The sequence below is a fragment of the Astatotilapia calliptera genome, chromosome 6, assembly GCF_900246225.1.
Source record: "Astatotilapia calliptera chromosome 6, fAstCal1.2, whole genome shotgun sequence".
NCBI lineage: Eukaryota > Metazoa > Chordata > Actinopteri > Cichliformes > Cichlidae > Astatotilapia > Astatotilapia calliptera.
Window position 1 is genome coordinate 32,717,455 of NC_039307.1, and position 24,830 is coordinate 32,742,284.

The following is a 24,830-nucleotide window of genomic DNA, read 5'->3' on the forward strand; positions in this document are numbered from 1 at the left end:
CATTGTCCAGATTGGATTTTTAAAGGATGAATTTCTGTTACAGATGACCCAGCAAACAAGGGAGCCTTCAGGGAATGTTCCCTAAAGGTTCCCTGAGCAGGAAATTTGACATCTAATAGGAGAGGAAAAAAAAAAACTTCTTGCCATGTGGTGGAAAAGTGAAGTCATCAGTAATATTTAAAATACGCTATATTCCACCTGTGATTTTATTTTCCCAATTATAATAAAAATATCTATTAGAGATTGGGGTTTAGGCCTATTTTCTGAGTATGAAAAGATGCTGTTTATAACATTGATTATATTACATTAAATATAACTTTTATAAGACACTTAATAAGCGCTCTGCCACCTAAAAACATCCAAAAAATGTCTGACTTTGTTTCGTGCTGCTACGTTATTATTCCGAAAAGCAGCGAGGTTAAAGGTCACCACGAACACTTTAAACTCGGCGTGCTTGACTTTCTCAATCAGACCCACTAACTCTGCAGACCGGCGTAAGCGTCTGGACGTTACCGTGGCAACGAGCCTTCGTAGTAACAACTTCACAGGTAAGACTCGCCGAAGTATTTGTTAGTTCTTAGTTTAATATTTGGTTTATTAAAAGTCGTTTTTTGAGCTTCGGAGCTAACGCCCGCTGCTTTCTAGTTGTGTAAACGCTGAGCTTCACTGTAAGTCCGTTAAACTTGGGTAAGGACTACTAAAGTATGTGTTAACTTTTTATAACAAGTTTAGCAACTTGCTAGCTTATTTGAGGCTCGTCTCCTTATGCTTATTTAAAAGGATAAAATGTCATTTTCAACTGCACGATCTGACTAAGGCAGCGAAATATATACTGTAGCCAAGCGTCTCTTTGTTTGTGTTTGTTTGTGTTGGATGTACTTGCACTAGACAGTAATTTTACTCGATTTAAATTTGAGAGACTTCCTCAATTTTATTAGAAAGTCCGACTTTTTAAACGTATTGTAGTGTCGTCTCAATCATTCCCCTGCTATTGTGTGCAGCATTCTTTTTTATTTATTCAATGAAAAGCTTTGAATGAACATCTGTGTGAACGTGGAACTGGTTTAACTAGAAAGAAGTATAAGTAGTAGTACTTTAAAGCTATTCACTACCTTAAATTGTGTTTGCTGCTTACAATCGGCATACAATTTCATATGCGGTACATCTGTCTACAGTTTTAAAGCTTAGTTAAAAATGCAGGGTTTATATATTGTGCCAGTATAGTTTGTGATTCAGGCTAAATTTACCTATTTGTCCCTCTCCTCAGAAATTCCAGAGTAAGTCACACAAGAGCTGCTGATGGTATTCCCTGGAGATCAGCATGTTTGATGCCGCCTCACAGGAAAGATCCCGTGATGGATCGTCTCAGAGCCGTGGTAAAGATGTTGCTAGGCCTGGTCACAAGGCGAAGAAAAAGACTCACTCTCCTAAAGTGACTTTACCACCTCTGTGCCCGGAGCCGTTTCGTGTCTTATCAGCTTCTGCAGCCAAGCCCCTGTTCAGTTGTTCCTCTCTCCTCAAAAATGTCCACTCTGATGGACATTTGTCATTGGCAGACTTGCCTCATATTATTGCTAAAGTAGGACCTGGGATAGCCATAGGCAACACAAAATGGAAAGAAGGACCTCAATTAATGGCTTCAACACTAGGGACAGAAATCCCTGTTAGAATTACTCAGTCGACAACAGAGAGGTACATAATAATACTTACAGATAATTAGACTTTGGCTTTTGTGATACTTTTCAATGCAGTATTTGTTGGGTGTAAGTGTCATTCCAGATAGCATTTATGTTAAAGATAGTTATAATTTATAGCATCAACAAATAAAATTGTTGTCACACTCCCTGTAAATGAGAGAAACTCCTAAATGAATTTCTTGTGTTTCATTTTTTCAGTATTCAGGAAAAAGGTGAATCAAAAACAGCCAAAACTTGCAAGTATAAAAAGATAGCAACCTTGAAACATGGGAGGGCTACCAAACCAAGTATATCTCCCCTCACTGGCGCAGAAGTTGTTCAAATTTTGGTTCAGAAAAGAGACCTGGGAGAATATGAGATTTATTACCTCAAAACAGTAGATGGGGATGCTTACAGGTAAAGATGAGAAAGATTATTTAACACTTGAGTTGAGTTTCATGGTTTGGTAAATCTTCCCTTGTCAAACCATAAATCCACTGACGCATGTCCTCTTTGTTTTTAGACCCTATGACCTGCGAGTTGTCCATCCCAGTGAAGCTGGTCCTGAGCACTATGTCTTCACCTCTAAAACTGTCCTGCATGTTACCCAGACGGGTATTGGTGGAACTGTCAGTCTGGCAGAGTGGTATAGACAGTATGTGCTATGGACAGATTTGCAGAAAATTGCATTTTTCAGGGACTTTAGACTGCAGAAAGCTTTTTTCTGGTAATAAATGTTAATGTTATACCTTTTGCATAACTCAGTGTATAAACTATTTCCTTTTTTCTTTACATTTATTGTTTCCTTTGAATTGTATGTTTTTTTCCCCAGGTGGCATCAAAACACGCGCAAGAGAATTTTTCAGCGCCGGAGAAAGAATCTGGAGGACATGCTGCTCATAGCTGTACCTCAGTTCAGGAATGCCCTGCATCTATTAAAAGGGTGAGTTAAAGCCAGCAACAGTCTAACGTTTTCAACTTTGAGACAGGTTCAGATTTTCAACAATAAAATATCTTTGACAGAGTAATTGAAGAACTAAAAGAGACACACTGGATGCCTCTGGATGTCTGTGAATGCCACACATTGACGGAATTCAAGAACATACTGATAAGCAAGAATCAGGAGTGTCTGCAGATATTGGAGAAGTTATCACAGTATCACACTCTCACCCTAAATATGGTACTACACCACAGTCAACTTTTATGGTTTCATCATAAGAGACAACAAAGCCTTTTTTTAAATCAAATGATCTCTAAAGACAATTTAATATCCTCAGGTGAAAGAAGACAGCTATAAGAAACACCAGGAGCTGCAGCTACACTTAAAACTTGCTAACGATCCAAAGAGCTTCCAACAACCCATACATTTGCTCATGGCTCATCAGCGCAAGCTGAAGAAAGAGTTGGCCCAGTCTGAAAGCACCTTGAAGAAATTGGGAAATTTTGCAGCTCTTGTGCATCAGATGATTGTGCAGAGTCTCGTGACAGTCATACTAGAAGATGCTATTTCATTTCTCGATCTTTTAAAGGTTGAAAATGAACTCTTATTAACTGTTTGTGGTTGGAAAAAATGTTGATTTTAGCTGTACAAGTCTTTATTTTTCTCTTTCACCCAGTATTTTTATTGTTTACTGTTCTCAAACAATAACCAGAAGAATTACTGATATAAACCTACAATAACTGTGGAGCACCACTGCTGCATGAAGTAATAGATGATGTGTTAGATGAAGTAAAATGACAATGAAGTTATATTTAATGAAATTAACTTTATGTATATTGTCATTCGTTAGAGCAAGGAACTGCCAAAGCGCTCTCTCTTCCACACCGAGCTGCGTTTCAGTGCTGATAATCAGCTGACAGTGGAGCCCCCAATACATCTGTTCAAAGAAGCAGTGAGCCAAGCACTTCTCACTGTAGGCGACTCTATTATTCAGGTAATTTACACGTTTCAGCAGATGCAAACACAGGAGCAGTTTCATTTCTGCAGGACAATCATCATGTACAGAGGGGAAATAATTATTGGATGCTCTGCTGAATTTGTAAGTTTGGTCACTTCCAAAGAAATGAACAGTTTCTAATTTTTATGGTTGTTTCATTTTAATGGAGAGAGACAGAATATTAATACAAAATCGAGACAAAAAACATTACAGAAAAGTTATAAATTCATTTGCATGTCACTGAATAAAATAAACATTCGATCCTCACTTAAAACGCAACTTAGTACTTGGTGAAGAAGAACAACGATAACACGTTTCTTCTACTTGGTCACCAGGAGGGCTTTTGGCCCTATCCTCATTTTAGAAACTCTTTAAATCCTCTAGGTTTTTAAACCTGCTTGGTAACTCAAATATTCAGCTCCTCCAACAGATTTTCTACAAAATTGGGTCTGGAGACTGGCAAGGCCCCTCCATCATCTTAATGTACTTTTTGCTAGCCACTTCAGTGTTGCCTTGGTGGTATGTTTTCGAGTCATTGTTATGTTGAAATGACCCATCTTCAGTGTTTTGACTGCAGAAAAGAGGTTCTCAATCAAGATCTTACATTGCATAGCCCAATCCGTTCTATGCAGTTGGATTTGTCATAACTAATGGACTGATTAGATTCAAGATGCAGACTCGGTGGAATTAAAGTGAGACAACAACAGAATGTGACAACAGAAGGATTTCCAGTTACTGATTCCTAAGCTCCACAGAATATTTCTCCACAGGAATTCTGTCTCTCGCAGTAACTCACTCTGAAATTACGCAGAGAAGAACGAGCAGGTGAGCCAACTTCTCTGTTTCCAGTCTAATGATCAGGCGACAAATGAAGGCTGCTGATCAATACTGATCAGACGATTACCAACATGGGAATTAATCAACTCAGTTGCGCTGACCTGGAGGGCAGGCAGCAGGGGAGAATCTTGCCACTGAAACACAAGGTGTGGTTAGTCATTCACACAGACACACACATGCACTCACACACAGAGAAAGGAGAGATAGAAATTGCAGAGACGAGCAAGACGAAATGAATGAGCCAGCACAGGAGGACTGCAGGACCATGACAGGAATGTAAGTGGTGTGCTTTGATTGATTGGTTGTAATCTTTGTGCCATGAGGGCTGTGTTTTAAGGCAGAAAATAGTTATTTAGCTCAATAACATACAGATTATTTTAACATTTATAGAATTTGTTTTTTTCTGGATTTTTTTGAGGTTGATATTCTGTCTCTCTCCATTAAAATAAAACTACCATAAAAATTACATACTGTTCATTTCTTTGTGAATAAGCAAACTTCAATGTCAGCAGGGGGTCAAATAATTGTTTCTCTCACTCTATGTTCTGTGAATAAGCCTGATTTAAATTTGGCCTTTGAGACTGTCTGCTTGTATTTACTTCACATCAAACAATTATGCATAGTATAATCACATCAGTGTTTTCTTTATGTTTAGTCAAGCAGCAGCCATGAGTTTGTCTCACATCAGCTTTCATTACTTGTAGAAATGTGATGACTGCGGGTTTTTCCTAGAGGTCAGCAAAGATGTGCTAATCTCTGCTCAGGATTTAGACCATGACTTCAGCTGTATTAACCCTTCTGTAAATACAGGTATGACCTTTTGTATTGGAGTGTTACGGCTCCTGTTTCCTTTATATGAGCTCCTTCTGATGTAAACCCTCAGTACTGATGTGAAAGTGTGCCTGGGCCTGGTCTAAATGTGTCACAGATTTTTTTTTTCTTTTTTTCATTCCCAGTGGACAAAAACACTGATGGGAACACTAGTCAGATTCTGAGAGACATGTCAGCTTGCTGGCAGACACTGCCTAAAGTTGCTTTTCCAGTGGTGCAAGGCAACATGGTGCATGGCTGCTACTCTCCTCTCTCCAAAAGCCAGCTAGAGTGGCACATCAGCATCAATGACATCACAAAAGAAGTTGAGAAGGAGCAGTCTGAGATCATGCAGGCAAGACTGTCACTTTCAAGTCCAGTAATAGCCGTATTAAATGCATTAATCAAACAATCAGATTTATACAGGTGTTTTGTTTTTCTCTGGACAGGAAGCCGAACTAGAGATCCAACAGCTGTATGAGAGCTATGCATGGATGGTACAGATCCATTTGTTTACTTGTCAGTGGAGTCGAGCCTCATTGGAATCCATGAGAGGTCGGCCTGCGTCAGTGTACGAGGAGAACATTAGGAAGGTGCGCAACTGGGCTGAAAGAATCAGTGCAGCTGACTCGTCATTTTCTTCCTCCAATCAGCTGTTCGTCATCCACTGCACCCACACAAAGGAAGCTCTAGGTATGTCTTTATCGAATGAAATGGAAATTGTATCTTGAGTATAGCTTGAAGATTCAAATACTTTCATATACAAGGACCTTTTGTTTGGTCAATTCAGCATAGCTTCAAGAAGGAGGAACTAATTGTTCAGTGACTTTTTAAAATCGTGAAGTGCTTTAATGTCCTGGCCCTTGGTAGATAAATTCATTACTTACACTTTGTTCTTCATAATAAATGCCCTCCTCATCTCTCCCTGTGTTTCTCCAGGGCAACGGCTGAGGTTCATCGAAGAGGAAGTGCAAGAGCAACTAGTTGAGCAGATAAGGAAGGAGTCAGAGAGCCTCATATCATATTTGGAGGGAGCTACTGCTGAACTCAAGACAGCACCTCAAGACTTGCGTGACTTCTCAAAATATGCTCTTAGGGTACAGAAACTTTTTAAAATTACTTATTTGCAAAAAAGTGTAGAATGTGATAAAATATAGGAAAAACAGATAGATAGTCTTTTAAGTGAGGAGAAAAAAAAGTCCTTGGTAAAGACTTTAGGCTACTTTTTTGTGGTGTACCCAAAGAAGGAGGGTGGTCAGAACATTCACATCCTCTGGAGGCACCTCTTGTCTTGTCTCTTGACTTCAGCTAAATTATTTACATCAAAGACTGCTTTGTAAGGGTAAATGTGTTCTGAATTTAGATTCCTTTATCCAGGTGATGCTTACTGCATTAAGATGTACATGCTGTTGTTTGAAGACACAGTAGTGAAGAACCCTAGTCTTCACTACTCTATCTATCTATCTATCTATCTATCTATCTATCTATCTATCTATCTATCTATCTATCTATCTATCTATCTATCTATCTATCTATCTATCTATCTATCTATCTATCTATCTATCTATCTATCTATCTATCTATCTATCTGTCTGTCTGTCTGTCTGTCTGTCTGTCTGTCTGTCTGTCTGTCTGTCTGTCTGTCTGTCTGTCTGTAGTTAAATTCTAAGCAATCTAAGCAAAATTATAAATCAAATTTTTTCCTTTGACAGGTGAGGGAATTTGTGAAGGTCTTGCCTGACAAACAGAAATATTTGGAGTACATTCAGTCTCTTCAAAACACGATTTGCATGAACTATAGGAATATGACAGAGGCGGAGCTGACTGTGGAAGAAAAGGTCTGAAAGCAAATGCAAAGAAATGGCAAATACGCTATAAATAACCACAATATTAAGCGTATCATGGCTTTACATGGGATGTGAGTGTGCTCAGGTAACGCCTCGTGCTTCTGTTTGTGTTTTATATTTAGATGCTGAACTTGTGGAATTGCTTTATTCCCCTGTTGAAGGAAGCAGACGACCTTGTTTGCCGCCATCATCCTTCAATGGCTAAAGCAGTGGACATGATGTTCTCATTTCTGTTCTGTGACCTTAAAAATATCGTCTCTGACTCTACATCTGGACCCTTCCTTGATCCTTGCCAAAATGCCAAAGAGATGATGTCCAAACTGAACTACATGTGCATGCATGTAAACACTCTCAGTGCAAAGCTGGACCTGCTTAGTAGGAGCAGTCAACAGATGGGAGGTGAGATGATGCTGTATTTTGAATATTTGAAGGATTGAAAGGTTTGGTTTGGTGAAGATTAAACAAACAGGTGCTTACAAATAGCATGTTTATTCTCTCTATTCTGCTTCCTATTAGAACATACAATAGATCTCACCGTATTGACCACAGATGTTCAGAAGGTCATAGCCCGCAAAGACTTGTGGGAACTGATAGCAGTCTATACTACATGGCTGGAAGAATGGAAGCCAATGGTTTTTAGTGAGGTAACATGAAATCAACCCTTTTCTCTGTTAAACATATTCAGAGTCAAGAACCGCCTCTCATGTCAATGAGATGACATATTTATTTCTTTGTACAAAAAAATTGCAACGGGGTATGTCAATCACAGGTTACCCCATGATACAGTCATGTAAGGCTATGCTAAATGTACATAATGGTTAAAATCATTTTTGATGCTTCTGTACTGGTTAATCCACCAGTATGTGCAAGCCCATTAATCAAAATGATACTTTTACTGCTAAAATAGAATTAATGTTATATGTGAATTTTTTAATCTGCTGTTTTACAAAAAAACTGTAAAAAATAGTAAATCAAATTATTATTTTTGATCAAGACGCCAAATTACGCTTATTTGCTAGCATTCCTGAACAGAAGAATTAGTGGTTGAATTTTATGCTTGATTAATTTCTTAATTAATTAAAAAATTCCAGTGTGGTGCCACATTTCTAAAAGACATGTTTTTCTATTTTTATAATAGGTCATTAAATAAAGCATTGTACTTATATAAATTATATCTACTGATATTTAAACTGTATAGATGTATAAATAATGTTTTGTTATTCTAGCAAACCCTGAGGTATAAATATTGCCAACAGACAAATAACACATGCATTTTTCTGTCAGGTTGTGGTCTCTGAAGCCCAGGATAAAATTACAGAGTGGAAGGAGCAGGCTCAATCTTTAACAACCACCATACCTGCCAGTGATGCAGTGCTGCAGGAGATTTTAGGATCTCTGGAAAACATAAGCCATCAGCTTTTAGTCCTGGCCAAGCTACAGAGCCCCACACTGAAAGGAAAACACTGGAGAGCCATTTTAGAAGGTCAGAGAGTGTGCCTATGCTATAGCACTTCCATACTTCTAAAATCACAGTAAATGTAATAGAACTGAAATATATGTTCTCTTGTGCAGACCTGGGCCTAAAATATAAATCAGAGAAGAATGTGACTGTTGCTGATCTCATGTCTCAACAACTTGAAAGTCATCAGAATCTGATTGACAAGGTAGAACACGAGAGAGGTTTTAACTAGAGCAGCTTTGGCAGTTCTGCTAAAGGGAAATAACAGGCAAACAGTCTGCTGAAATAGTTGCTTTTGAAAACACGCAATACGAATCTGACATAAGACGCTGTGTTTTTATTTTGTCAGATTTGCAGATGTGCACAAAGGGAGTGTGACATGAAGCAAACTTTCCAAAAGCTTTGTCACAGATGGGAAGGCAAACTCTTTCAGTTGGATGTATTTGCTCCCCTTTGCGTGGAAACACGGTGCAAACACACTGGGAAGACCACAGAAGGCGCCCTTCTCAATGTGCTAACTGACAGGAAACACCCCAGTGATCCTAGATTTACTATAGGTGAGGCTCAAGTCACTGCAAGCATTATTTTTGAATTACCTTCTAGCTGCTCTGCTTGGAGGAAATGTGTATTTGGTATATTCAGCTTACATGTTGCTTACATTTGCTTTGTGTTTCCTCACACAGATCTGGGAGTACACTTTGCTGAGATTGAGACCAGTTTGATGATGCTGTCCACAATGTTAAAGTCCCCATACAGTGTTGAGTTCAGGCTGCCGCTGGAGGACTGGATTCAAACACTACAAGAACTTGGTAAAGCGGCAACTAATTTTATCTTTAAAAATTGAAAGACTAAGAGAGAATTTATCTTAATGTCCATAAAAAGTTCAAACAGACTTGTAAGAATTATTTTCCCTTCAAATATTTGTAGAGAAGCTGCTTGCTTTACTTGAAAGATATCAGCAAATGTGGGCCTTCTTAACCAACGTGCTTGGTGGGACATTTTTCCGTACTCAAAGAATGGACCTGGTAGGTTCTTGTGCCTTAAACTGTCATGAATGTGAAGTCAGTGTGTTTGATTAATGATGTTTTTTTAAATCTTTTTTTTAATCTTTTTTTATAGCTGAAGCATTTTCAACCAGTTGATGAGACATTCGAGGAAATGATGGCCTCTATATCAAACGAACCCCGTGTGTTGAACTTAGTTTCCACTGAAACAAATGACAGATTTCGTGGTGATAGCCTTTGCCAGGTTCTTCTTAATGGTTTGTCTGCAATGGAAGTCATTTCAAAACAAATGTCAGATCTTCTTGATGACCTCTGTGAAGAGTGTCCCAGATTCTGGTTTTTGAGTGAAGGGGAAGTGATGCAGATACTCTCTTTGGACCCAACACCTTTTGAATTTCAACCCTTTGTTCAAAAAAGCTTTAAAGGGGTTCATTTGCTTGAAGTTGACTGTGAAATACAAAGAGATGGTGATTCTATATCTGAGTGCCAAAGGCAGATGAAGGTGCTGGGTATTTTTGGCAGCTTCCAAGAACACGTTGCCTTTCAGTCTCCTTTAGAACCAAATGCAGACGCTTTGAAGTGGTTTTGTAACTTTGACAAAAAATTAAAGTTGACCATGGTACAGCTTCTGACACAGTGTGCTGTTGTGAGAAAACAGCTCGAACCATCCAGTCAAAATTTAGCAAGTGACACAAATGCTAGAGACAACCAGCTCCCCAGTGCGGTAGCTGTGCTGGGCCTGCTTTCTGAATATCCTCTTGAGTGCCTTCTGGTGGTGGAGAAGGCAATGTGGTGCAGTGTTGCTCTACAAGCTTTCCAAGAATCGAGCTCAGTGAAGTTCAGCACCATAAAGGCACATATCGCCGCAAAGCTGAAAGACCTTAGCCATTATATAAGAGACGGAGTCACAGGATCTAAAACTGGAACTCAAGTTTCCAAGTACACAATGATGTGTCTGCGAGCTTTACTGCAGCTTACAATGAATCATGCAGAGCAACTACATCGACTCATGGATGTTCCGTGTGCGCGGGAGTCATCTTTTGAATGGCTGAGTTGTATGAAATATTATATTAACTCAGAGGATTATAATGATCCAGCATGTTTTGTGGATATTTTGGGCCATCAAGTCCAGTACAGCTTTGAATACTCTGGCCCAGGAGAGTGGGAGATGGTGCATACACCTTGCACAGACCGGGCAATACTAGGGATTCTTATTGCTCTGACAACCTACAGATGTTGTTCTGTGGGTGGCCCTTCCATGTCTGGAAAGAAAAATACTGTGATCCAGTTAGGAAAAGCGCTGGGGCGACAGGTTGTCCTAAAACAGTGTTATCCAAGCATGATGCCTCGTGTTATTCAGCGGATGTTGGTTGGGGCGCTTCAGGCAGGGGCATGGCTTGTGTTGAACTCTGTGGACTTGCTAACACACAGTGATCTGTCGATACTAGGACAGCATCTAGTTGACATACACCAGTCCTTCAACATGTTAAGAAGAGATAAAAAGGAGAGGCTAAATTGTGAGACAGAGATGAAAATTTCTGATGGAGTCGCGGGATTCACAAATGCTGCTGAGTCAGAATGTCACATGACACTTGCAGGAAAACACATTTCTGCCAGTCTCAGCTATGGATGTGTTGCCATCTCATCAAAAGAAAATATATCTAGAGTTCCTGAAAGTCTGCGATTTGCTACAAGATCTGTCGCATTAACACGTCCAGATTACAGAATAATTGCAGAAGTAATGCTAACTTCCATTGGTTTTTCAGACGCCATGTCGTTAAGTCAACGTCTGGTGTCCCTCATTAGCCTGGCTCAAGAGTCCCATTGTCTACCTGATCTTTTCTCTGACAATGACAGCTGCTTTCTTGTTATCCTGCAAAAGATCATCTCAGCTTCTGAAAGACATTTGCAGCAGGTTGTAAGGGATCGAGAAAATTCAAAGTCCAAAGATTCACTCGACACTGATCTTATGTCATCACAAAATGAGCCTATCAAACCTTTTGAGGAGGACGGAAGGAAAACTGAAAAGCCTCCAAAGTCACACCGTTGTTATTTGATGGTTGTACAAAGTTTAATGGAAGAGGAAGCGATTGTCAGAGCCATTCTTTCTGTACTGCTGCCCGAGAAGAAGGCCACCTCACAGTTCTACATGCTTTTCAAAGACGTTTTTCCTATAGCATGCCAGTTTCCGCTTGTCCAACAATTTATTGAAGAAGCTGAAAAGAACCAACTTGAAGATGCACTTAGAGAAGAAATACAACAAAAACACTTCTGTTGTGACACAGACATCATTTGCAATGCTCTTACACTCTACCAGACCATGAAATTGTCTCAGGCAGTTTTGCTTATAGGGCCCCCCGGGAGCGGAAAGAGCACCTGTTACACTGCTCTGACTGGAGCACTGAATAGCCTGGCTACTAAGACAGTGGAGTTGGTTTTTGACAAGGACAATACGATTGATGCAGGCTCTCCCCAGGCAGATCAAAAGATATCTCTTTCAAACTGGAGCTTTGTTGAAACTTTAGTCTTATTTCCTAACGCTATGTCCCATGATGAGATATTTGGCTGCTTGTGTGAAAAGAGAGGATGGATAGATGGAGCTCTGGCAAAGGTGCTGCGAGATGCAGGAAGGCGTGAGCATGCAAGCTTTAAACTCTGTAACAATGAGAAGAAAACTGGTGAGACAGTAGTAGTGAAGTGGCTGGTAATGGATGGGGAGCCTGTGGGGCAGCCCGGCTGGTTAGATTACCTAACCACACTGTGCAGTTCTCAGGATGCCTTTCTGGGTCTGTCGTCAGGTGAGACATTGTTGTCTCAGTCAAAACTAAAGCTGCTTATGGAAGTCACTGACCTATGCAATGCAAGCCCCTCTGCAGTGACCCGCTGCAGCCTTGTTTATGTCACGGGAGATGATCTGTGGAAGTCTGTGTGGAAGAGTGAAATAGATGCTCTCTCCTTTAAATACAAACTAGATCACAGAATTGTGAAAATGTGGAATCACTTGGCTGAAGATCTTTTCTCTAGCACCCTTCATTTGCTTGGGCAAAGGAGTTTAACCTCTGCAATCCACACTGAAAGAAAATCTTGCAAAGCCCCCACACACGGACTGCAAGAAGTCATGTCATTTGTCAGGATCCTGCATGCCCTCCTACAACATTTTGGAAAGGAAGTAGAAAAACCTGAGTCAGTGGCACATATCGACACAACAGGTAAAATAACTTGTAACAAATGTAAAACCCCGTAAGCATGGCATAATTATGTTACCCTTACAAAAACGTCATGTCCTTCCCCTCTACCAGATATGCCTCCAGCAGCCACAGGTGCCCAAAGTAAGCAGGAGCAGCTCAGCAGAAACATTTTTCTCTTGGCTTATATCTGGGGATTTGGTGGTCGCCTTCATTCTCGGTAAGATTTTTTTTTATTAAACTTTTTTACTTGGTCACACATTATATATTTACACATACTGAGTTCTACTACCGCCTGTCGATATTTCTCTCTGTAACCAGTGTTCTTCATATATTTCTGTTTTTATTTAGCCACTGGCCACAGTTTGATTTATTAGCCCGCCAAGTGCTCCTAACTTGCAGATACAAAATTGTGGTCCCTGATGAAGTCAGTGTGTATGAACACTTCTTTAGTATCGACACTAAGATGTGCCCCACGAATACGCTGTCGACAGGCTCTGTCATTCCAATGGTTTGTACTTAACATTGCACCTACTATACTTAGAATACATACAGTATTTGTCGCTGCTTCTGAATATTAACAGGTGTCTCAAATGTTTTTCATAGTACAGGAAATACACATATCTCCTGAACCTCATGTTGGAGGCAAAGCAGCCAGTTTTGGTTTCTGGAGAGCCTGGCTCTGGAAAAACCACACTGTGCCAAACTGTGCTGACTTTTGACAAGCCACACATTAACCTACCAGCCAGTCCACTTCTGAGCTCCAGAGACTTGCACACTATACTGAAAAGCATCAGATGCCAGAAGAACTGTAAAGAGACTACTGGCTTCATGGCAAACCAGCCACGCTTGTTTTTGTTTGTTGATGATTTACATGAAGCCCCCTGTGGTGAGTAACAAAATTTATAACAGAATTTATGTGATTCAGTTTGAACCAGATTTAGTACAGTGTGAATCTTTATGTTGTCATTATGCCTGTCATTTTTGTTCATAGACGTCTTTGGAACGTCTGCAATGGCTCTAGAGACACTAAGACAGAGTATTTCAAAAGGAGAGATTCTAACATTTGACACCTACAGCTCCGAGTTGTTACAGTCGGGAACTATCAGCTACCTGGCTGCATGCTGTATATCCGGATTGGATCATTCCCACAGCGGTGTTATATCCCCACGGCTCTCACGCCTGTTTTCTATCTTTGTGCTTGATGGCGTATCCCCAGACATTTTAATGTCTATCTATTCTCCCTGGCTAAAAATCTGGCTCAGTGAAATGCCACTTAATAGGCACATTGGTGAGGATATGTCATCTTCCATCGTCACTGCTACTAATGAGCTGTATCATGCAGTAAGTGACAGATTTCAGCCCTCTGTGCAGAGGCCTCATTTCATATTTTCCCATCGTGATCTTCAGAAGGTGTTTCAGGGGATGTACCTATGGAGGTCTGTAATCTCAAACAAGGAGAACAAGGAGGTTTCACAACCAGGCTTTCCTCCAGCATCGGTTCTCAACATAGTACAGGTGTGGATGCACGAGTGCATGCGTACTTTCAGTGACAGGTTGTGCTCAGAGGATGATAGGAAAACTGTTGTGTCACTCATAGCCAAGACAGCAGCAACACACTATGGAATGAAACTGGCTAATGAAATCGATGGGGACAGTCAGCCAGCAGGTGAAAATACAGACCCTGTAGATCTGCCTAAAGATCTAAACCAGCAAAGCCAATTGCACAGCGCATTAACTAAGCCTGAAAACATCTTTCAGCAACCACAGATTCTTCAGTATTTGGAAGACACGATGGCACAACTTGCATTTGGTCCTGATCTCTCTGAGGCCCTGAAGTCGATAAAACAATATTTTAAATTTAGCCCTTCTTATCAGGAGCAAGACCTTGATACGCTAGTGCAAAAGCTGTGTGTACTTACGGACGGAAAAGAAGAAGGTGAAGGACCTGACTGCAGCATCACAACCAAATACATTTTACACAGACAGAGGGTGAGTCAGTTGTTACACATTATCAGGGCTTTGCTGCTACCTCGAGGTCATGGAGTGCTGATTGGCTCAGATAGGGGCACAGGCCGCAAAACCACTGTCTGTTTAGCTGCCCACCTTACAGGCTATGAGTTATTGGAGATACATGCTGGTAATCAAAATAATCTTCATGAAATCCTGAAAGAAGCTAGGAATAAGACTAGGTCGGATGGAATCAGTGTCATCATACTGGTCCATGAGGAAATCAGCCAGTCTGTCAGAGAAGAATTACTGGTATTGATGGCTCACGGTGCCTGTCCGGCACTCTTCACCGACGAAGAGCTGAGGGACCTTGTTTCCAGAATGACTGCAGCAAAATACTCACGAAGATATCTTATGGACAACTGGATGTTTGAGAAGTAAGAGGAAAAAGTAGCTGATCTAATGCTCATCATGTTGAGAGATAGATTATCACCACATAACTCTCCCAAAACAGACCTAAATACGTTTGGTATAGTCAGTGTCAATTTAAACGTACTTAAATACAGTATGTAAAGTGATGGTATATGTTTATGTAACATTCAGTTATACTGTAGATTTGGAAAAAACATTTTTAAGAAGGGATATATTGGAAAAAATATTTTGCAGTCAGTTTTAAAGCCAATGTGTGAAAACATTTAAACCAGATGTACTGTTTTTCTTTTTTAACAAAGGCGTTTGAGTCAAGTCCACAGAAATATCCACATATTCCTGCTAATGCCATACAGCATGTCAGAAAGCACTGACATACCTTCCAAAAATGAAGCACAAAGCTGGGTTGTAAGTATTTTTATTGAAACCTATGCATTTATTTCATACCAAAAAAACAACTCAAATACTAAACTACTTTTGAAAGTCTGCAGTGTGGCCAAAAGAGCTAACAACTTTACAAATTGGCTCAGGGTTTATTCCTAATTTAATTTGCACATTATTTGTTGTACAGGGACAAATGGCCAAGGCCCTCAGGCACAGCTGTTGTGTTGAGGTGTACCAGCCGTGGTCTAACCAGTCTTTGGTGGAAGTTGCTGTTCAGTGCCTCAAAACAAGCCCTTGTGAGACACAACATCAGGATTAATCTAAACCCCTTGTTTTTTGTTTTTCTCTCAACTGTAGCGAGACATTACCTTTGTCCTTTTCTTTTTATTAAGTGGTTCGAGGAAGCTCAGAGGCCAGCCTGTCTGTGGCTATGGCAGGGATCCATCGGTCTGCATTCCAGTATGCTTCTGTCCTTCTAAGAAATCAGCCTTTCAGTCCTCAGACTTATATGGAATTCATTGCCCACTTTGGTTACCTCTGCAGCCTCCTGCACAAGCAGTGCCAGGACAAAGCCAACAGGTACCTCTGAGACCAGGAGGTTTCCCTCTTTTCCTTCCTTTATCTCCATTGTTTGATATCCTGCTGCACATATAACAACACATTTGTGAAAATATTTCTGTGAGCACCTTTTTTCCTGTTAAAGCCAAATTATAGTTGGTACAAAAAGCACAACTTTATAGCACAACTGTACCACAGACTACATCCTCTACAAAATGTCACACAGCTACATTAATCACAGTAACCAAAACCAGCAGGCTAACATCCTATTGTGTTTTAAACAGAAATGACCATGTTTGTCCACAATAATATTTATATATTTATATATTTTTTTTTAGAATCGCTGCTGCTGTGTCTCGTTTGGATGCAGTGAACAACATATCCATGCAGCGTAAAGAGCACTTAATAAGTGTGCAGAAGATGGTTTCTGAAACAGACCAGGTAAAGTGGAGAACTTTAGCATGTACTGTTTTAGTTGTTGGTCTGCCTGTCTACTACACAAGGTTATTCACATTGAAAAGTTATTTAAAAGATATGTGTGTTCATCACACTTCAAATGCTTATGTAGAACATACTACACATCAGGGAAAAATGTAGTTTTAAAGAACACGTTATGCTAAAGTAGCCTCAGCTAATATTTCAGTTTAAATAAGCAGCATTCGGTTTATAGCACGTCTGCAGCAAAAAATGATTTTTTTAACTACATACACGCCACGCTTCCATCCTCTCTGTCCTGTAGCGTGAGAAAGAGCTCCTTCAAGCAGTAGAAGATCATAAGAAACTGTTTGAGGAAGCCTGTGAGAAGTGCGCTGCAGAGGACCAGCAACTGTGTTACCTGGAAGAGCAGATTAATCAGGCTCAAAAACAGGTCAACTTGTTTTCTTTTTGTTACAATAAGTAGCTCTAAATCCTTGAAATAACTGAAAGCATTTCTTCGCCCATTATAAAATACCTTTTTATTCATTCGAGGTAGTTTGACAGAAAAAACTGGGAACATTTAATAGTACTGTTACACAAAAATGAGCTTTAGGTTCACATGTAATTTTTTCCCCCAGATAAAACCTGCATTCTTGTCAGGCCTTCAGATTCTTAAGTGTTTGGATCCATCGGATGTGGAGGAGGTGCGCCACTACAGAGACCCACCTGTGGGAGTTGTGCAAGTCATGGATGCTATTTGTTTGCTGTTTAGTCATCCACCGGGTTGGGAAAGTGCTAAACAACTTCTTTCCCAAGCAGACTTTTTCCAGGTGGGAAAAAAATGTCTTGCAGCAAATTTGTTACAGATTTCATTGATTGCAGTGGTCAGTGAATTAAATAGCATGTCATAAGTAGGGTAAAGATAAATCTGAAGTTGTGCCATCATTTATCAGTTTGTGTAGTTATGTTCCAGTTTCTTTGTCAATGTAGCTTTGAGGCTTTAAACTTACTGTCTTACTAACGTCTCCTTGTGCAGGAACTGGAATATTTTGACCGCTACAACCTGACAAATGAACAGCTGCAACAGCTTGGGCAGATAGTTCACAGTCCCCAGTTTGTGCCTGAGGCTGTGCGAGAGGTCAGTAAGGCCTGCGAATCCCTCTGTCGATGGGTCCAGGCTGTGTATGAGTACTGCTGTGTTCAGCAGCGAGTGTTCCTAAAGCAGCAGTTGGAGGTTCAGGCTGCAGAGACGAGAAGTCGGTTGAATCGAGCCGAGCAGCGCAAGCAGGAGGTATACAGCTCACTGGAGGCCACTGAGCTTCATCTGCAGTGTGTTCAAAATGACCTAATGGAACAACTGATGCTGCTACACAAAGCTGAAAGTGCAGAGCAAGAAGCTTCTGCATGTGCTGGGCAGAGTGAGACATATGGCAAAGTTTGGAGGGCTGTTGCTCAGGTAATTCGCAAACATTGTGCATCACTTTTAACATATCACATTTAACATACTTACTTTTGAATGTTTCTTTATTGAAAATTATTTTTTCTCTGTTTTCTGCCCAGGATACAGAGGTACGTAATCAAAACGTGCCAGGAGACGCCCTCCTCTTGGCTGCAACCGTCTCGTATTTAGGCCCTTTTGGACCTGATACACGCACAGAACTGCTGCGCAAGTGGCAGACTCTGTGCCAGACAGGAAGCATCGACATAAACCCCAACGACCCCAGAACCTCTCTGTTTACACAGTTAGACACTGCACCTGGTTCCTTATCTCCTGGTTTTCCCATCCCTGTAACTGAGAGATTGCAGTTGCCTTTGGGTCAGGCATTAGGGATGAATGAGTGGCAAACTGAAGACACTCTCTCTGCCAGGCTGATGGTTAAGCTGTTGCTGTGTGGATACAGAAGTACCTACATCCAGCATTGGCCTCTACTAGTAGACAGCCAGCAACATCTGGAGATGAATTTTCCAAATAGTCTCATCCCAGGTATGTGCCTACATTTTCAAAATGATTAATTACACATGTAGCATTTACTTGGACCAACCACAACATGAAACCATTAAAACCAACTATTATTTTGTAGGTTCCCCTTTGTCAGTTAAAACAGGACTGATTCATGTAGGCATGAACACCACAAAACCTCTGAAGTTGTGCTGTGCTATTATCCGTTAGCTTCTTTGCAGAAGACCATTAGATTGTGTAACGTGTGAGATATGACCTCCATGAATTGTACTTGCTGTTCTAACAAATCCCACAGATGTTTGATCAGATTGGATGAGTCAAGACCTTGAACACTTTTGGGACATTCATCAAAGTTGAAGTTGTTGAAGTGTAGCATTTTGTATGTGTACGCTGAAAGAGGCAATAGGAAAGACTGTCGCCATGAAAGGGTGTACATGGTGTAAACAGTGTTTATGTAGGTAGAATGTGCAAAAGTAGTATCTGCATGAATGCAATATCAGCTCTTCCAGCACTGCACAGAGAAGGCAGAGACTCTACTGGCCTGCTACCTTCTTTTATTTCAATATGCTGCCATCTCATCCCCAGATGGTAAATGGTATTCATCAGACCAGCCCTTCTGCTCATGTTCTATTGTTTAGTTCCAACAATCATGTTTAGTGTAGATGCTTGTCTACAAGGATCAACATGGATACATTGATATGAAATAGCAAACAGGAAGTTGTGTGTAGAGTGAACATCCCACAAGACTTGCTTTTCTGGAGACTTTTATCTAGCCATCACAGTTTGTTTGTTACAATGTAACACATGCATGTTTTTATACTTCTGACACATCAGTTTTAAGAATTGACTGTTTACTTTCTGCCTAATATGCACCCTTCATAGGTGACACAAGATAAGCAAAGTTACTCACTTCACCTGTTAGTGGTTTGATTGCTGTGGCTGATTTTTTTTTTATCCACTGCATGCTTGTTACCCTTTTTATTTCTATACAAAGACCGTTTTTATGATTTTTAAATCACACAACTCCATGTAAGACTGAATTGTATTGGACCAGTGTATGATAAATATCTACTCAACAGGAAAGAACACAAAACTTGAGGAAGAAATAGATTTTGGGATGGTAATTTGTGGAGATGACGTGGAACTGGTGCACAAGCTGGACCAGGCTGCTGAGAGAGGTGACATAAGAAAAATACAAGTAAAGGTTGACAGTCTGTTTTTTTTCACCATAATAATCATTTTTAATCTTTTGTTTTGTAGGTTTGAGAGTACTGGTTACTCATGTGGAGCGTGCAATCCCCAATCTTCAGTTCCTGGCCAAGTTGTCACGTCCTGCTGGATGTTACTTTCCAGGATTAAATCAACCTATTCAGATGGTCCATCCTGAGTTTTGCCTCTTCCTCAGCACATGTCTGCCGATTAGACTACTTAACAGTGGTTAGTTTGATTAGTGGCGACAATTTAACTTTACACCAGATTTCATTCCTGATTTTATTTGTAGAGCAAGTAAAATAAATGACATTTGTCTTGGTTAACACCAAATGTTAATGTAGAGACTAGGTAAACTAGATCCTCTTCTGGAAATTCTCTGGAAAACGTTTAGTTAGTAGTTGTCTTGTTCTTGTGCTGTAGGGATCCATCCATCTATCTTGGCTCAGGTACGTGTGGTTGACCTTTCTCTGAGCTCAGAAGACATCCCAGAGCTGATGCTGACACAGCTGCTGCAGGCTGAGTGTAAAGAGCTGCTGATTCAACACTTGCAATTCCAGAATTACAAACAGGAGCTGCGGGAGAAACTGGCCACAGAGGAGGTGACTAGACCAGCCTTTTGCATCATACTGATGTCAAGTGACTTACCTTGTGTTAAACAAAACAGCACTGAATGTAAAGTAGTTTAAAACCCAATCCATCATGGTCATATAAGGAGCTTGCTTATGCTGTAGTTCTTCTGAAAATTGGGCATTTTATATCATGTCATGTTCATGTTATAAGCTGAACACATTCATGCAGAATATTTTGACCTGACTTTTATTGTCCATTTTATCAATGGTATTGTACTTTGTACCAGTTGTGTCCTGAATTTTTTAGGGTTGGTTGTATTTTTTTTCAGTCAAACTGCAGTGTCAGCTTTAAGTCTTACCTAAAAGTTTTATGTTAAATTTTAATAGTTATTTCTGATTCTCATCTTAGGACGCTCTAATGGGTTACATCCTGCAGTCTAACACTGTCCTGCTGCAAGACCCGGATTTTCTTCCCCGTGTAAAAGTTTGTCAAGAAGTGACGAAGAAGCTGCAGGATGAGATGAAGCAGCTGAGGGAGCAGCTGGAGCACCATGAGTCCCTGCTGGCAGTGCCTCGCCACTTCGTGAGGCTGGGTGCCGCTCTCTACCAGACCCTGCAGGCTGTGTCCAGTCTTTCCCCTGCCTATTATTTCTCCCTACATGGCTTCATGACTGTGATGCAAGAAGCTTTCACTGGGGAGGACAGGATAATAGGGAAAGTTCCAGGGAGCATAATACAAGAGTTGATAAACACGATGGTAGTCAAAGTGCTGGTACAATACAGGCCTTGTCTTTTCAAGACCCATGCTGCTGTTCTGAAGCTGCTTGTGTCTTTAGCCCTGCTCCAGCACAACCAGCTGTGCTCTGAGGGTGAGAGGTTGGCCTTCCTCATAGGCCTTGGAGACACACAGCATCCTGGGACTGATTCACCATCCTCCATCGCTGATCTTCCCAGCTGGATTTCCCCACTTATCCACTCAGAGCTACTTCGCTTGGAAAAGATTCCTTCATTCAGAGGCCTAATTGCCTCACTCTGTGCTTCCCCGAAGCAATGGCAGGAGTACCTTCACTTTCCTTCCTCTACAGTGTTAGGGCCCGTTCCCTGTCGTTCTCACTGCCATCTCTCTTTGCTGCAGCGGGCTCTCCTCTGGAAGACCATGATCCCCGACTGTCTGGAGGGACTAGCAGATGCCATAAATGCCTGTCAACTCTGCCTGCCTCAAAAGAAAACAGAGACTGAAGCCCCTCTCGTTGGGAACCCAGAGGCATGCTCACTATATTTGGTCAAACATAAGGAGCCCATCATTCTTACATTGCCCAATCCAAATAGAGATATGCAGATAAGCATTGAGCCTCTTTGTTTAATAAACCAGTTGGCCAAATGTGTACCAGGAAAAAAAGAGGTGACAGCACAGTTTTTTCTGCCATTATAGAGTTACTCCTGTAATACAGTGCTTGATGCATTTCTTCCTATGCTTTAGATTCAGGTGAAAGTCCTTTCCTTTTGGGCTCTCTGTGACAGAAATCTCTTCCTTTCAATGCTGGACAAAGCTGCTAATGACGGCCACTGGTTGGTGTTTAACAACAGTCATCTGTTCGAACAACTGGATGATGACGTAGTGGCTAAACTCAGTCATTTAATCTCCTCAGTCAAAGGTAGGGGGTAAATCAAAATCAGTTTAAATGTATTTATAGAACTTGTCCAGTCTTTATGTTTGTGGATTCTTCCGCCTACTTATGTGCCTCATCCTATTAAACAGAGAAGCCTTGTCTGATTCACCCCAGCTTCCGATTGTGGTTTATAACTCAAGAAAACACATCACACCTCATACCAGGTAGATCTATTATGTTGCTGCTTTTTCAAATATTTATTTCCATCTGTTCTATTTTACTCTAAATGTGACCCTAATTTATGAAATGAAGATCTTGTTGTACTGAAGCATACTTTTGTCATGACAGCGAACAACTGTTAAAAGTAGCATCACTGTTGGTCCATTCAGCTTGAAGATTAACATGTAACTCTGTACTTTAGTACACTTCCAACCTTTTACAGTGTAAGGAGAGCTATTTTTCACAGGTATATGTGAAAGATTCCTAAAGTGAAGCTTTTGCACAGACCATGTCATGGTTTGTTTTTAGTGACAGAGTGCTTTATGTAGGTCAGCAGTGACCAAAGGGGCACTTACACATTTTGTTTCTCCTATGCTCGTGTGAGTAATATTGGCTGGCGTGCTGGAAATGTGTGTTATAAATGTGCTTTCAGAAAAACAGCTACTCCAGTTTTGCTCTTGTTGTAATAATCATAATGATTGAAATGACTGTCTTTATTTTTAAACAGCGTCAGTGCGAATGTGTGCTCTGCATCTGGTCTGTGACTCTTCCTGGGATCTGAAGGAGGAGCTGAGCTGTTCTTTGCGACAGGTGGCATCCATCAGTCAGCCACAGTTGGGTATCATGGCTGACAACAAGTCACTCCTCCGCTGCGCTATCTTTCACTCTGTCTTGGTGCAGCGACAGACCTACAAGTATTTAGGCCAGGGAAGAATCTATCACTGGTAAGGAAGTAAATATGCATTGTATAAATTGTTTATGATGAAGAGGTAGAGGTTGTTGTATGATGTTTAAAGATTTATAATCTAAATAAATGTATACATTTTCTTCTTGTTTTTTTGAAGGAGTCAGGAGGACCTTCATGCTTTAGTGGATGCATATATTCATGTTGCCCATCTGTGCCATGACAAGACTAAGGTTTTGCAATATTTAGCAGGTGAAGCAATATGAAAATATAAAACACCCTAATTCAGTTACTGTTCGATTAATTAACTTTTGCTTTCCATTCGTAGTCAGTCTAGTGTATGGTGGCCATGTGACAGACTCTGCAGATTTGGAGGTGTTGGAGGACATTGCCAAGACCTGCTTCACTACAGCTTCACGTCACTTGAACAGCGGACCGCACATCCTTTCGAAACTTGTCAGAAGTTCTGGTCACTCTGGTAACTGGACATTTTTCTACCAATTTAACTAACATTCACTGTTGACGAGAAATGGTTCAATTTTTTCTTTAAAGCTCTCAGAACACTGGTGCATCAATACTGCACCAAAATGAGACTGAATTCCAGACTTAGAGCTGGTGTGTGTGTGTGTTTTTGTGTGTTTGTGTGCGTGTGTGTGTGTGTGTGAGAATGCTTTTCTGTTGGCTGCTCTCTGTAAAATAGATTTGGGATGTTTTATGCCCTCAGATTTGTCTGGACAGCTGCAGGTCGTGGAGCAGGGTCTTTGGGAATCAGCAAACATCAGCGAGCCCGTGGTGCTGGGCTTTAATGCTGACATAACGACTGAGATAATCAAGATCACCAGCTACAACATGACCATGTTACTGCGGACCTCGCAAACTCCCCTTCGATCAGTAAGGCGTTTTAGCACCAAAGAAAAGCAGCTTGCTACGCTGCCAGCGTTCAGTGATGCCAGAGTCAGACTGGAGGGTCTGAAGCGCTACCTCACAAGCAAGAATGAAAGTGCAGGAGCTCTTCCTCGTGGTCCTGTGCGTGACTTCCTCCAAGCTGAGTGGGATGATCTCATTGACTCGGTATCCTTGCTCCTCTCACAGCTGCAGCAGCCTGTTCAGTATTCGCTGACCTTCGCGTCCCTCCTCAAGCTCACTGACTTGTCTGGCTTGGAGAGGAGGGCAGAGTTGCTCAGTGCATATCTGTGGCACCATGATGCTTCAGATCCACCTGGTGCTTATCGACTATCTGCTTTTAAAAACGCCAGAGGCCTGCTGGTGGCAATGATGAGAGAGGCTGCTCAAGTATATCGTAAATATATCACTGATATAATTCTACAGTTCCAGGTAAAGCATTCAAATTAAAAATTATAGTAAACACTTATTTCCTTACCACTAAACATGTTAGTAAGGATAATAAGCTCTGATGTTCTTGTCCACACAGGTTCTGTCTTACAGCACATACCCCATCTCACTTCCTCTGGATTCTGTGTATTTGTGTGGCCTGGAACTTAAAGGGGCATCATGGGATACACAACTGCAAGTCCTACAGGACACTGTCTCTCCTCAGTCTTGCTCAGTACCACTTCTTTGTGTTAAAGCTCAAGTCAGGAGCACAAACAGTTCCCATGATACAGCCCCCTGCAAAAGTTCATATTTAATGGATAACAGGAATGTTCACTGTGCAGCCGTCGTTTCCTTAACTACCCCTCAGGTACCAATCTACCACTGCCCACTCTATCTGGATGAAGGGTTGGAGAGTGGAAGCTCAGGACTGGCTGATGTTAACATTATCACAAAAGTCCCCCTTCATACCAATCTAGATCCTCTTCTGTGTAGTTTGAGAAGGGTGAGACTAGTGAGTAGACTCTGACTGTACTCAGCTGCCTTATCTGCTGTGATTGTTAAATGAAATGATGCAAAGATTGTAGTATACAGTATGTCATGAGGACTGATGCTCCTGTGATTTTATGTGAACCTTCAAATAAATTTATAAATCCACTTTCATGTCTCGTCATTCTTGTTCTGAAAAAAAGAAAGAATTTAACAAACTTTTATAAAGTGATTATTTCAGCTCCACACTATCTTCTCTTC

The 24,830-nt window shown here is 40.9% G+C and overlaps 2 protein-coding genes across 5 annotated transcripts in view; both read left to right on the forward strand.

Moving 5' to 3' along the window:
* The window catches only part of fam20cl (family with sequence similarity 20 member C, like), a 37,236-nt gene that overhangs the window by 10,704 nt on the left and 1,702 nt on the right, over nt 1-24,830 (forward strand). The gene's annotated exons all lie outside the window — the stretch shown is intronic.
* Nucleotides 488-24,737, forward strand: dnhd1 (dynein heavy chain domain 1). Of its 3 annotated transcripts, none has more exons than XM_026171797.1 (44): nt 488-548; nt 1,268-1,692; nt 1,896-2,093; nt 2,200-2,403; nt 2,509-2,619; nt 2,700-2,856; nt 2,954-3,205; nt 3,467-3,610; nt 5,155-5,260; nt 5,407-5,615; nt 5,710-5,953; nt 6,200-6,357; nt 6,973-7,098; nt 7,230-7,506; nt 7,624-7,751; nt 8,392-8,590; nt 8,680-8,771; nt 8,916-9,123; nt 9,250-9,375; nt 9,494-9,591; nt 9,686-12,779; nt 12,870-12,975; nt 13,107-13,266; nt 13,362-13,644; nt 13,750-15,142; nt 15,437-15,542; nt 15,706-15,814; nt 15,911-16,097; nt 16,415-16,517; nt 16,816-16,944; nt 17,132-17,323; nt 17,530-17,949; nt 18,054-18,477; nt 19,533-19,631; nt 19,714-19,890; nt 20,086-20,264; nt 20,644-21,636; nt 21,715-21,889; nt 21,994-22,068; nt 22,572-22,788; nt 22,909-23,000; nt 23,077-23,226; nt 23,473-24,083; nt 24,181-24,737. In XM_026171797.1, exons 2-44 carry the CDS (start codon nt 1,322-1,324, stop codon nt 24,607-24,609), a joined length of 13,311 nt encoding a protein of 4,436 aa, XP_026027582.1. In that variant the 5' UTR covers nt 488-548; nt 1,268-1,321; the 3' UTR covers nt 24,610-24,737. The 3 variants fall into 3 exon arrangements, with proteins under 3 accessions (XP_026027582.1, XP_026027585.1, XP_026027583.1); XM_026171800.1 differs by having other exon boundaries at nt 23,473-23,819; nt 24,451-24,737; XM_026171798.1 differs by lacking the exon at nt 488-548 and adding an exon at nt 634-687.

Excerpts from the sequence above, each read along its gene's own strand:
- dnhd1 (XM_026171797.1), top strand. The coding sequence starts at position 1,322 with ATGTTTGATGCCGCCTCACAGGAAAGATCCCGTGATGGATCGTCTCAG. Across the intron at positions 15,543-15,705 it reads ATGAAGCACAAAGCTGGGTT|GGACAAATGGCCAAGGCCCT; the intron begins GTAAGTATTTTT and ends TTTGTTGTACAG. Across the intron at positions 15,815-15,910 it reads GTGCCTCAAAACAAGCCCTT|TGGTTCGAGGAAGCTCAGAG; the intron begins GTGAGACACAAC and ends CTTTTTATTAAG.